Source organism: Doryrhamphus excisus, linkage group LG17 (assembly GCF_037039965.1).
Source record: "Doryrhamphus excisus strain RoL-2023G ecotype Guam linkage group LG17, RoL_Dexc_Guam_v1.1, whole genome shotgun sequence".
Classification (NCBI taxonomy): Eukaryota; Metazoa; Chordata; class Actinopteri; order Syngnathiformes; family Syngnathidae; genus Doryrhamphus; species Doryrhamphus excisus.
The window spans coordinates 9,573,258-9,585,542 of NC_136373.1; the positions used below are offsets into that span (position 1 = coordinate 9,573,258).

Sequence of the window (12,285 nt, forward strand, 5' to 3'; positions counted from 1 at the left end):
GTTGGTGCAAACAGGAAGTGACTGTGCAGAAGAGAAACTTTTGGTCAAAGTGGCAGTAAAAGTATGAACTGTGTTTTCCACCCCACCCCCACTAAGAGGAGTGAGACACAAAAGCACCCTGATAGAAAACAACATGAAGATGACGGTACAAGAAGTCTGACCAATACTGACACTTGGCAGGAAGGCGTGTTGAAGCAACACAACACGACCGAAGATGTGTCGCATGGCTGCGTGCAAATGTCAACTACAATGAAGTCATCGCTGAAGAGCTGAGAGGAAGCTAAAGCCTCCTGAAACCGAGAGCATTATCATCTTTATGCATTAAATGATCGTCAATATGGCAAAATTGTACAATTGTTTTCCATCCCATTCCAGTAGTTTAAGTAGGGAAGCCCAAGCACCCCCATCCCCAGCCACCTCCTCCAGTTCATCCGGGGGGACACCACGGTGGTTCCAGGCTGACTGAGAGACATAATCCCTCCAGTATTAAGTAGGAAAGGTTAACAGTTGTATCATTACCAAAATATATTTTATTAAAGTGTGGATCCAGGGTCAGTTACACAGAGGGGAGCACACTTAGCATCCCAGTGACAAAGCATCAATGACAAAATTCATAAACATAAAACGTCATTCTAACAAATGTCGACAAGAGCACGGCACCCAAATATGTTTCAACAACAAAAAACCCTTCCAAATAAATTAAAATCAAGAGGTTATTCTCCCTCCAGAAAAAAAAAATATTTACATGTTTACATGTAAATGACGTTAAATATAATCACGTTTTCTCCTGGGAGAACATACGTACCAGCCAGGAATACACTTGGCTGTGTAAACACCCCTTCAAATGTTGCAACAGCCTTCTTCATTAGGATACTGCACTAAGCACACCGTCGGTGTGTCTTTCTAGCGCCCCCCCCCCCCCCCCCCCCAACAATCAAGTGCAAGTGACGATCCAAAACTCGCAAATATTTAGGAGTGGTAGTTTACCCACACCACATTTCCTAAATGCCAGGAAAAGGGGAGAAAATAGTCTATTCTCATGCAAATGTGCATCATGTGCTGTCAATATGAACCAACTTTAACACCGTGTAGTACTTCTTTCCATGTAGTACTTCTATCGGTCAATGCATGCAAGACGTACATGATATATGCACTAGAATCTGGCTCACTTGACACGAGAATGTTCCTTTTGGTAACATTACAAATTACATTACAAAATGTTCAAAATACAAAATATTACAATTAATTTGAATCCATCTATTCATTTTCAATCACAATGTGGATGGTCAGAGCCAATGACAACGGCCCTCCCGATATTCTCCAGGTCTGACACCAAAACACGACAATTACATCAGGCGGTAGCCTGCCGGGTCATTGAGGTCAAAAAGTCAACGTCAGTCAGCTTTAGTCAGTCAGCTCGCTAGCCAATTCATTTACATGTAACATTTCCCACATGGCCGACATGCCAAACCATTCATGCTTGATGTCTGGTCGTACCATCGCCATGGCAAGTCAAGTGGAGGAAACAAGTGAAGGACATGAAGCTCAACCTCAGCACGTATTAAGAATAAATGACTTATGATATTGTAAAACGACTCTCCTAAAAGTGTGTATGGCTCCCATGGAAATACTTATATAAAATATAAATATGTGGCTTCCATGACTCTTAGCCAAAAAGGTCCCGACCATTGCACTAGAAGATCTTTGGCAAAGATTTCACAGTGGGCACAACCAAACCAGTGTACTGGTATGAGAGGAAGGCCAGTGGTGACCATAATATTGCAGACAGTCAGAGGGAAGAGTAGCGTTAAGGTTGAGACAGCTTAGGCGGTACAGTAGGACGTAACATAGCAGAGTGAGCGGTGAATGTAAAACTGTTGTTCTTGTGTCGGAAAAAGACTAAGCAAAGCCTGACTTTGTTTTGAGTGGGCTCCACCTGGCTACTAAAACATGAGAAATGATGTGGAGTATCTGCTGCTAAACAGCAAGAGTTCACCGCCAGACAAAACAAGCAGAGCCCGGATGGCCCAGACCAGCCAATGGCTCGTTCATCTCCAGTTGTAAAATATCCACAGGCCGGCAAACAACAGGTTGGTGCTCAGGCTGGCGAATAGAAGCACCATCCAGACGTGACGCATCATCATACCTGTGACAGCCAAAGACAAAAGGAGTCATTACTCATGATGGGGCGTGGTCACTTATACTACTTGATGATTTCACTTGACAAAGATTCTTTTTTTTTTTTTTTTACCTCAGAGAAATACTAGGCAAAGATCCTTTATACACCATGAGAGCTTTGCTGTTTAAGGATCTATGGCAGCCATCCCATCCCCAAACGGCGGACCTCAGTCCGGATCCAGACCCAGTATTGGCCCTTTGACCCCGATAGCAACATATAATCCCGCTAGCAGACCAATAGCAGCAACAGTTTAGCGGCGTAATTACTTCACTTAGTACGGTTAACCGTGACAGCAAGCGGGTGACATAACAGAGAGAGACACTTATTCCATTTTTTTCCCTTCAGTGAACGAGTGCAGCTTTATTGAACTTCCAAATAAGCCTCTTGTCTTCATTCACTATTCACAAACCTTTTATGAGCTATGTGAAACGTAAATGTCATTTAGGCCAATGTGTGTTGTAGGGCTGTGGTTCTCAATCATTTTGTCACGCCCCCATTGGTGGACAAATATTTCCACCCCAATTTGAAATACATCCAAGAAACTGATATTTCAAGTCGAGTGGTTAGCGCACAGACCCCACAGCCAGGGTTCAATTCCACCCTCGAACATCTCTGTGTGGAGTTTGCATGTTCTCCCCGTGCATGCGTGGGTTTTCGCCGGGTACTCCGGTTTCCTCCCACATTCCAAAAACATGCTAGGTTAATTGGCCACTCCAAATTGTCCATAGGTATGAATGTGAATTGTTTGTCTATAGGTGTTGTTTATATGTGCCCTGTGATTGGCTGGCGAGTGTACCCCGCAGGGTGTATCCCGCCTCTGGCCCGAAAACAGCTGGGATAGGCTCCAGCACCCCCCGCGGCCCTCGTGAGGAAAAGCAGTAGAAAATGAATGAAACTGATATTTCATCTGTAATCTACAGACTGAACCCCAAACAGAAAACGTCAAAATGCAAAATGGTCTGCCTCCCCTCCTGACAGTTCACCACGCCCCCTCAGGGGGCCTGCCCCACTATTTGAGAAAAACTGGTTCAGGGTGAAGTTCAGTTTTTCATTACGTTTGATATTCATACGAGCTAGTCTGTTTGATGCAACTTAAGGTAAAATACGTTTACTGAATTTTTATTCCCAAAGAGCTCCTACAACACTGTACTTAAATCCACTGCTTACCTGGAGAGGCGGGGCTGTTCTCTGGTGAGGGTGTGGTGGTGCCAACCAGACAAGTTAAAGACCCTGAGGAGCTGCTCCCTTTCGCCTTCACACCGTCTTTAAGTATTGAAGCCAAATCTGCAACATGGTGACACCGAACAATGTTGGAAGTGTAACTTACTCAATCCAAAATTCTGGGGGGGTAAATGGTGGTGGGGTGCATGTCACAAACTCAATAAGAGACCGTAATGACCGATTTCTGGACTCACCACTCTGGCTCTGGAAGAGGGACATGTCTGGTGAAATGCGTCCACTGCAAGCAGAAGTCTGGTCTGAGAGGAGGAAATGCGATGAGGACACCAGAGGGGACTTCATCAAGGACTCCGTATCCATCGAGTACAGCTTTGGTGGCTTCTGGCTGCCGAGATTAAAACGCGCCGGGCTGATGAGAGGGCGACGTTGTCTAGCCGAACTGGAGCTGGACGTCCCTGAGCCGTCCACCGAGTGAGTCGGCGAGGGCCCCGGCGATGATGGCCGACTGTACGACTTCATGGAAAAGTAGTCTGTGGAAAAACAGTGGCGGTACAATGTCGGTACAATATGGCATGCGACAAACTTTAGCACAAACCTGGGCTGCATGTACTTATTGAGACAAATATACGCGGACCCAATTATTTTTTCCTCTTTTCCATCCCCTCCTGCTCCGGTCCACATTTGCATAACAAAAACATCGAATCAAGGAAGCTTGCATGTGCAGCTTGCATGACACTTTATTCCACGTTAGCTAAACTACTATGGCATGGCTAAGTGGTCGACAATGATGCTGAATCTTCACCCAACGGGATCTGCTACTTCTCAAAGGTTGCCAAAGTTCTGAGTGACGACACGTTTGATGACTTTTGGCATTGTCGGACTTAGTTCTAAAACTCTATGACTGCATGACAGGATGAGAACAGTGGAGGCCAACCCGAGGCCAACCGCCACTGGATGACATTTAAATACCTGAGGGAGGGGAGTCTTTGTAGATTGAGGCAGGTCTGCTTCCACTGAATAGGTAGCCTGAATCTGCAACACAAGATTTTACAGTCAGATCCTTTACAGTCAAAGAACAACGTTCCAAGAGAGACTGGATCAGCAGCAGAAATAAAAGATGAAGAAAAACCAACAGGCTAACGTTAATGAGCCTTGACCCCAAAGTTGTTCCTTGCTGGGACAGGACCCCATTGTTCAAGAGTTAATCTTTTCTGCCTCCTAGTGGTAAAACATATACATGCATCTCTAACAAAGCATTAGTATAGGAGGATAGACAGATCCTTTGAGCAGGGGCTCATTCCCGTGTACCTGTCCTGGTGAAGGTGGAGATGGTGCCAAGGCAGAGGGCGCTGCTGAGACGACGAGGCAGGGAGGAGAGGTAGTCCTTGTGTTTCGGGGGAGCCTTTTGGTGGTTGATAAGTTTGGAGATGTTGGGAGGGGGCGAGGGGACGAAGGAGCGAATCACTTCTGGGGCGAGCACAGCAGGCTGGTTGCTGAGGGAACGCACTGAAGAACCCCCAAGGTATCTGCAAAACAAGAGCAGCGACAATCTACTAGCTGGAGTTAAGTGATATTTTGGAATTGTAAGACTAAGACTTATTTGCATTCCACACGTTAGGTCTAGTCAGTTCTCTTAACAGCACAACTGAGATGGCCGCTTTTTTGGCCAATGTACAAAGACCGCTAGCTTCCTGTTGAAGAACCTCAACAATACGACTTCAGTCTTTCGGTTCCAGTGGCTTATACAATGTCATGTAATGTAAAGTTGGCATTTAGATTGAATAAAAACAAGACACTTGCTCACATAAGCAGTTTATTAAACGTACACACAGCAAGATGTCCTACAAAGTTTTGGTGAATAGTCATTGAAAAAAAAAAATCATTAAAAAAAGCACGCAACCAAAGGTACCTGGTCGGGCCACGCTAACATATATGCTAATGGTGGAATTGAACATGCATCAGGGTACAATGGAATACATCACATAATCAACTCACAGTTCCACACGTCCAAAAGGAGTAGGAAGAATGTTGTATATTTTTAATATGCAGGTTTCCAGCTCATTTTTTCATCTATTATGATCCCCAGAAAGTTCTATTTTTGTTCATCCATGAATACTGCGTCTGCACACATCCTTTGTGCTATAGCATTAGTGATTTCCTCCCTAGTTACAACCAGAGATAGAAATCCGTACCCACTTTCTGACAGTCAGTCCTACATATGAACACATTGGTTCAACCTCTTATTGAATAGCTTCTCCTTAATTTTAGACATGAGGGGGTTTTCCAGTGTGAACTGATAAATGACTGATTACTGACGTACGTCAGCGGTTCTACGATCTCATTGATTACCCTTTTCATAGTTTCCATTTGGATTCCATTACAATCAACTGATGTTTTCGCTTTGCAATTATTGAGGATATCTGAATGATTTTCATTTTTGTTACATCCGTGACAAACATGGAAGTAGGATTAATTTCAATTGTTTATTCCTTTCCTCCCTTGTCCTGAATTTTGGAATTCCTTATACCTACTAGTACTACTACTAATACCATAAGATTAGTCATAGAATCACAAGGATAATGGCACAATTTTTTTTAACAAAAAGTCATAAGAAAATCTTTTGTGAAGATAAAATTCTAAGAGCCATTTTACAAGAATAAAGCCACCACCAAAAATCCAGCTTTCTCTTTTCAGTGTGTAGTTTTTAGTCCATTAACTCTGCTAACACTCTAGGTAGGTTTCACATAGTGTTCAGGGATAATGGCGATAACAGTGCTCTAAATAATAATAAATAAAACATTCACTACATTAGTAAATCAAACCACAGCTACCAAGGTGTCGCTAAATCAGACCACTTCAATAAAACTAGTGCCTGGAAAGTTACATCTTTCAATCCCATTGTATGCTGAAGAGGAGCTGTCACGTAAAGCCAGACGCACCAGGAACCATAACAACCGATGTCGGTCTATTAACCCGTCTCAAGGGACAATGCTAGGAAACGTGGATTAGTGTAAATTTCTGCTCTTTGTGGAAGTTAGGCTCCATAAGCAGCAAAGGGTGCTCATTTTGACACCGACTGGTGAGTCAGTGAATCGTTCAAGTGGAGCAAGATACAAGAAGGCACTCAAGGAAGAAAAGACCAGGCTAACAAGTTGTGTGTCCAGGAATGGCAAACAGTAACAAACGTACAGGTCTAGCCTCAGTATGAAAAACTACACATTGCCAGAAATATCACCTTCAAATGGTCTCGTATGTAGTTCCTACTAAAAATGGTGCCGGGGGGGCTATTTATTTGGTTCGGTGTGAACCAAGTTCTGTGAGAGCGGTAGTTTGGAGAGGGCTCGATAGTGCAGTCAGTAGTTCATGCAACGACTGCCGGCAGCTCCTTTAATGGATTGTTCTAGTCTTTTAGAAGAAACAGGCATGTATCGTTTTTGCTGCAGATCAAAAACCATAGAGGCTAAACCATCAACTTTTAATATCACTTCCAAGAGTCTCAGAACACAGGGATTCTTTTTGTATGATCCTAATATGGAAATAAATATGTAACACACTACAGTGAAAGACCTTCCAATACCAAAGTCCTTCATGGACAACAACAGAAGATGAACAAGTACATCAGTGCTGAGATTCTGACCTTCGATGTCTGCCTCTTCGTTGACCCATGGGGTTGCGCGTTGCGATGGCAGCAGCAAGGCTGACAACGCAACAGAGGCCAGTGGTGATGTGCTTGGCTGTAGTCGTCCAGCTTGACCCATCACACCCGATGTACTCCCCCAGCAGATGCCAACACAGAACAAGGAACCACAGCACAGAGGCCACGGCGTCAATTCTCCTCAACCTGAGAAGAACAACATGTATTAGGACTTCTCTTTCATTAGACATGCACAGCGGAATCCCCACTTACCTGCTGGGTCCTGCCAGGAGGATACCAATGAGACACGTGGACACACCCACACAAACGACCACCATCTGATTAGATTGTCCATAGAGCCACAGCAGTTTGGCATAATCAACAAGAGAACATGGGAGGAGCCCAAGCAGGCCCCCAACACGGCCATCGCTGCTATCCGACACATTGCGGATGGGGGGCTGGGATGGATTCAGTCCTCTTGATGCAGCGGACTGATCGGCAGATTGATAAAAAGATGTGGTCAGCAGGAACGCACAGATGAGCATGGCAAGGCATCGGAGGAGTACCACACCAAGTGGACAAGAACCGGAGAAGTAGCCCTGTGGAAGAGATAAAACAGATCACTTCATCACTTCACTCCATCATGTCTGCTGTGTGGAACTAAACCACCAACACATGCCACCCTATATAGCAATAGCATATGCCACTCTAAAAACCAACCAATAGCATATGCCACCCTCTATACCAACCAATGGCATATGCCACTCTATATACCAACCAATAGCATATGCCACCCTATATACCAACCAATAGCATATGCCACCCTATATACCAACCAATAGCATATGCCACCCTATATACCAATAGCATATGACACCCTATATATACACCAATATATCTATACCAATAATGTGAAAATGGCAAGTGACATTGTGTACCAGCAGAGGTTCTGTCCTTTACTGTAAAGTGTACTTACCTTTATTAAGCCCTTAAGAGATTCTTGGGTGTGTCGAAGCTGATTGCTGAGCATCACGGTCCTCAGCTGACGGTTCTGATACTTGATGTAGTAGTCCACCGCTGCCTGGCACGGCCGGCATAGCTTGTAGTGCTCCTCCAAGTGACACTTGTATGCGTCCACTTCCTCGTCGTAGTTTTCCTAAAGTTGAAAGACAACTAATGGGCTCTTATTTTTTTCCACAGGCCTAGAAATATAGTAACGCAAGTCATTTAATACGTACATCATTCTTCGGCATGAATGAGGACAGCAGCTTGAGCTTAGTTGACTGGTTGTGATTGCACTTCCTGCATAACAGCATCTTGGAGTTGACCCACTGCAGTTGCCCAGGAGATGCTGGCGTGGGCAGGCTACCAGACACACCGTGGTTCAGATCCTCAGTGTACTGTGCCGGAATGGGCTTGTTGTAGTCCCCGTTCTAATAGAACGAAAGGCAGAGATGCATTGCACACATATTGGAGATATTTGTAGATTTCCAGGATTAATTTTACTCGAATATAAAAAGCTCCTAGGTTTGTTAGTGGAAATGTAGGCTCTTGACAAGAATGGTAATGGTTTTATTTTATTTGAACATGCATCAGATTACAATTGAGTGCTTCACATAATCAGTTCAGAATGGTGCATTAACTTGTTGTGCCATAAGCTAGTGAAGAGTTGGTAACACTTACGTCCTGAAAGCCATTGTACTGGTCACAGTTGGGACAGTCCCAACAGTTCCTGTTCCCATACGGAACTATAGTGTCCTGATTGCAGAACCAGCAGTTCACCTTCAGATTCAGGGGCTTCCTCCTGTCAATCAATGTGATATTTCGAGATTATTATGGTATCTTAAACGCTAGAACAATGACGACAACAATGTGAAAAGTATCATTACGAAGACATTTCACGGCAGGACTAGACCTACTTCCAAATCGGACACCGTGTTGATGTGTTAGGAGTACCAGCAAGCCGTGTTGTTACCTGTTAGCAAGCCTGTAGATGAGCGCGCCACCGGCCACAAACGCCGTAGCGCTGTACAACACCTGGGGATATCGTTGGACAAAATGGTTTACCGTCTCCATTCTGGCAACGGTAGTGGTAGTTTAGCGAAAACTGAAGGGATTAGTGTCTTCAAAAAGCTTATTTAATGTACACAGACTACACCGAAAGACAACGCGGTAAATCAGATCTTTTGTATACGCCCATGCGCCGGAAACGGAAACTACGTAATTCCGGACGCGTCCAGATTCGCGTTGTTTTTATGTTATTTATGTTTATTATGTTAAATAATTAATGTAAGCTGTTTTCTGTAGCCTATTGTCCGTGTTGTGTAGAATGTGTTTTTGTTTTCTATGAACTCGTATTTGTACAAACAGGAAGTACTTGAGCTTAGTTTTTTGGAATAACTTTATTAACAACAGATTTGCATTATTATACAGCGCAATGATGTATAAAACATGTGGACATAGAAATAGCACTCCTACATAGATAAGAAAACCAAATAATATATAAGTGAATAAATAATAAAAGAGAACAAAACAAAACACGTGGGCATAATAATAATAATAATAATAATAATAATAATAATAATAATAATAATAATAATAATAATAATAATAATAATAATAATAATAATAATAATCTAATAATCCAATCTATCTATCTGTAGTGGCTCCCAAACTTTTTATAGTAACGTACTCCTTTCAGACATTTGTAGCATGTACCACCTCCTGGACACAAGACACAAACCTTTTTATCTTAATTAACTTGAAATTTGATTAATTACTTTTATAGGTTTTAAAAATGTGTATTTTGCATGGTCACATTTTGATAAACGTTTACATGAGTGCTAATAAATAGATAAGTAATCCTTTGGGAACCTAGAATTACTGCAAATACTCAAGTACTCTGTATACGTCATTGGTCAGCAGAGGGCAGCATTACCTTACATCAGGTCTGGACGTCTTTAGATGTCTACATCCATCCATCCATCCATCTACTGTATCTATACACAATGATATAGTATATCTGTATGTATTAACAGAAAGCAAACATTGTTTTGGAAGCCGTGCAAGGAGAAAGGTCAGGACAATTCCAAGATTCTCCCAGAACTCCCAGAGTTCCCATAAAATAGGGATAGGAATGTTGAACCCTGTGAGATATTTCTCATAGCATGTGTTGGCAGGTAAGTTCCAGATGTGACACAATAGGATGAGATACGACGACAAGGTTGTGTTGAGGACTAGGTTGACAAAATCCTACTTTCATTACCCCACTGCAAATAGCATGCTATAAAGAGTTAATCTGGGTATTGCAGCATAGAAGAATAAAAATGATCATTTTGCATCACCGTTCAAGAATTTTGCGTGAATTGTAACCCTTAAAATGTTGTTTAATTGTAATCAAAACGACAAATAAAAACTATGAAGTAATAGTGGCAAATTCGGCAAACCCAGCAGCCTCTCGGGGATTACATCACATGAGCGCCCTAATTCTGGTCAATTCAATGGCCCAATGAAAAACAATAAAAACCAGAACATTTCATCACTTTCTGAATGAAAAAAAGGGGCAGCCAGGACAGGATGAGAAAACAGGACGTTTGGTCACCCTAACTTCATGAAATCTGCAGACTGGCTGGTTCATCTTTCATTCACTGTTTGGTGTGACGGATGAATTAAAAAAATCATCCCGACAATAGAGGCCCTTTTACCTCACTGCTTGAAATATGTGGTATTCCCTGTGGTGACTTCATAGCTATTTGGTGAGAAGGTTGGTAAACAACATCCAATGGCGGCCTCCTGTGACCCTGCTGTTCCTTCATTCCGACACGTCCCATTCCAAACTTTTGAAGTCCAAAACAAAAAGTGGAAAATGTATCCTGGGGGTCTTTAGAATTCACATGAGGAGCCATAAAAACAACACTTCATCAGAGGTGCCACTCAGAATGGTGATCCGCAATATATGGGTGGGTGTAGGGTGGGGAGGGGGGGATTCAAATGAGAAGCATTGTGTCATAGAGATTCGTCTCATCCTTGGCCCCTCGGCATCTTTTTGCTGGCCTCCCACGAATGACTTGGACGTGGGTAAGATGATTGAAAAACACAAGCGGCATGGTCCAATTTCATTCCAGCACATGTGTGTGTGGGGGGGGGGGGTATGGGGAGGGGGGGGGGTATAGACTGCAATGACACACGAACATTTGGTCCAGTGTATCAATCTGCTGAGGAAAGGAAGGGGAGGTTTTGTGGAGGCGATATGGACGATGTGAGCGGTCTGTGAGAAAGGCAGTTCCAATTCCAGTTCTTTAGAAATGGCCCCCCTCCGCAACTCTCCTGCTGTGTCTTACTCGGCTCTTGTCCTCTCAGTACAATGCTGACCCCGACCCCTGGGGACCCACCCCTTCCCGCTTGTGCCCCCCAACTGCCCTACACATGCTGGAGCTATACGTTGACAAGTCGGAGCCCAGACCTCAGCATATGGAGGCCAACGCCAAAAAGCTTCAGCACAGCAGAGGGCTGAGGGCTGAGGGCCTTAGCAGCATCACACGCATCCTGCTAGCATGGTTCTAGCACCCCGGGCAAGTGTTAGGCAAGGCTAGTGAATGACCTGCAAAGAGATGGGACCAAAGTGACAAAGGCTGACAAATCCTGCCTTGCCAGACCAGTCCCCCCTGCTTAAGCCAGTACATGTCCAGGCTCATCTGAAGTCGGCTCGAGAGCTTTTGGATGATCCTGGAAGGGCCTGGGACAATGTCATATGGTCAGATGAAACCAAAATAGAACTTTTTGGCAGAAACTCAACTTGTGTTTGGAGGAGAAGGAGTGCTGAGTTGAATCCAAAGAACACCATACCTACTGTGAAGCGTGGGGGTGGGAACATCCTGCGTTGGGGCTGTTTTCCTGCAAAGGTCCCAGGATGACTGATCTATGTAAAGGAAAGAATGGATGGGGCCATGCATCATGTGATTTTGACTGAAACCCTCATTCCATCAGCAAGGGCATCGAAGATGAAACATGGGTGGGTCTTTCAGCATGACGATGATCCCAAACACGCCGGCCAGACAGCGAAGGAGTGGCTTACCAAAAAGCATTTCAAGATCCTGGCCGAGCCAGTCTCCAAATCTCATAGCACATTTAGCACATTTTTGGAGGGAATTGAAGGTCCATGTTACCCAGCGACAGCCTCAAAACATCCCTGCTCTATAGGAGATCTGCATGGAGGACTGGGTCAAAATACCAGCAACGTCTGTCATTGCCAACAAAGGGCATATAACTAAGTATCGAGATGAACCTTTCTTAT

General features: G+C 43.9%; 1 protein-coding gene across 1 annotated transcript; it reads right to left on the reverse strand.

Moving 5' to 3' along the window:
* Positions 1 to 925: 925 nt before the first annotated feature.
* On the reverse strand, positions 926 to 9,203 carry tmem201 (transmembrane protein 201). The gene is made up of 11 exons (XM_058084291.2): positions 8,968 to 9,203; positions 8,676 to 8,796; positions 8,231 to 8,425; positions 7,969 to 8,148; positions 7,266 to 7,591; positions 6,996 to 7,199; positions 4,667 to 4,884; positions 4,328 to 4,390; positions 3,595 to 3,888; positions 3,347 to 3,463; positions 926 to 2,146 (listed from the first exon to the last, which is right to left on the reverse strand). The coding sequence occupies exons 1-11, from the start codon at positions 9,066 to 9,068 to the stop codon at positions 2,049 to 2,051; spliced, it is 1,917 nt and encodes a 638-aa protein (XP_057940274.2). The 5' UTR covers positions 9,069 to 9,203; the 3' UTR covers positions 926 to 2,048.
* Positions 9,204 to 12,285: the final 3,082 nt, after the last annotated feature.

Excerpts from the sequence above, each read along its gene's own strand:
- tmem201 (XM_058084291.2), bottom strand. The coding sequence starts at position 9,068 with ATGGAGACGGTAAACCATTTTGTCCAACGATATCCCCAGGTGTTGTAC. Across the intron at positions 4,885-6,995 it reads CGAAGAGGCAGACATCGAAG|ATACCTTGGGGGTTCTTCAG; the intron begins GTCAGAATCTCA and ends CTTGTTTTGCAG. Across the intron at positions 4,391-4,666 it reads CTCCACCTTCACCAGGACAG|ATTCAGGCTACCTATTCAGT; the intron begins GTACACGGGAAT and ends CTTGTGTTGCAG.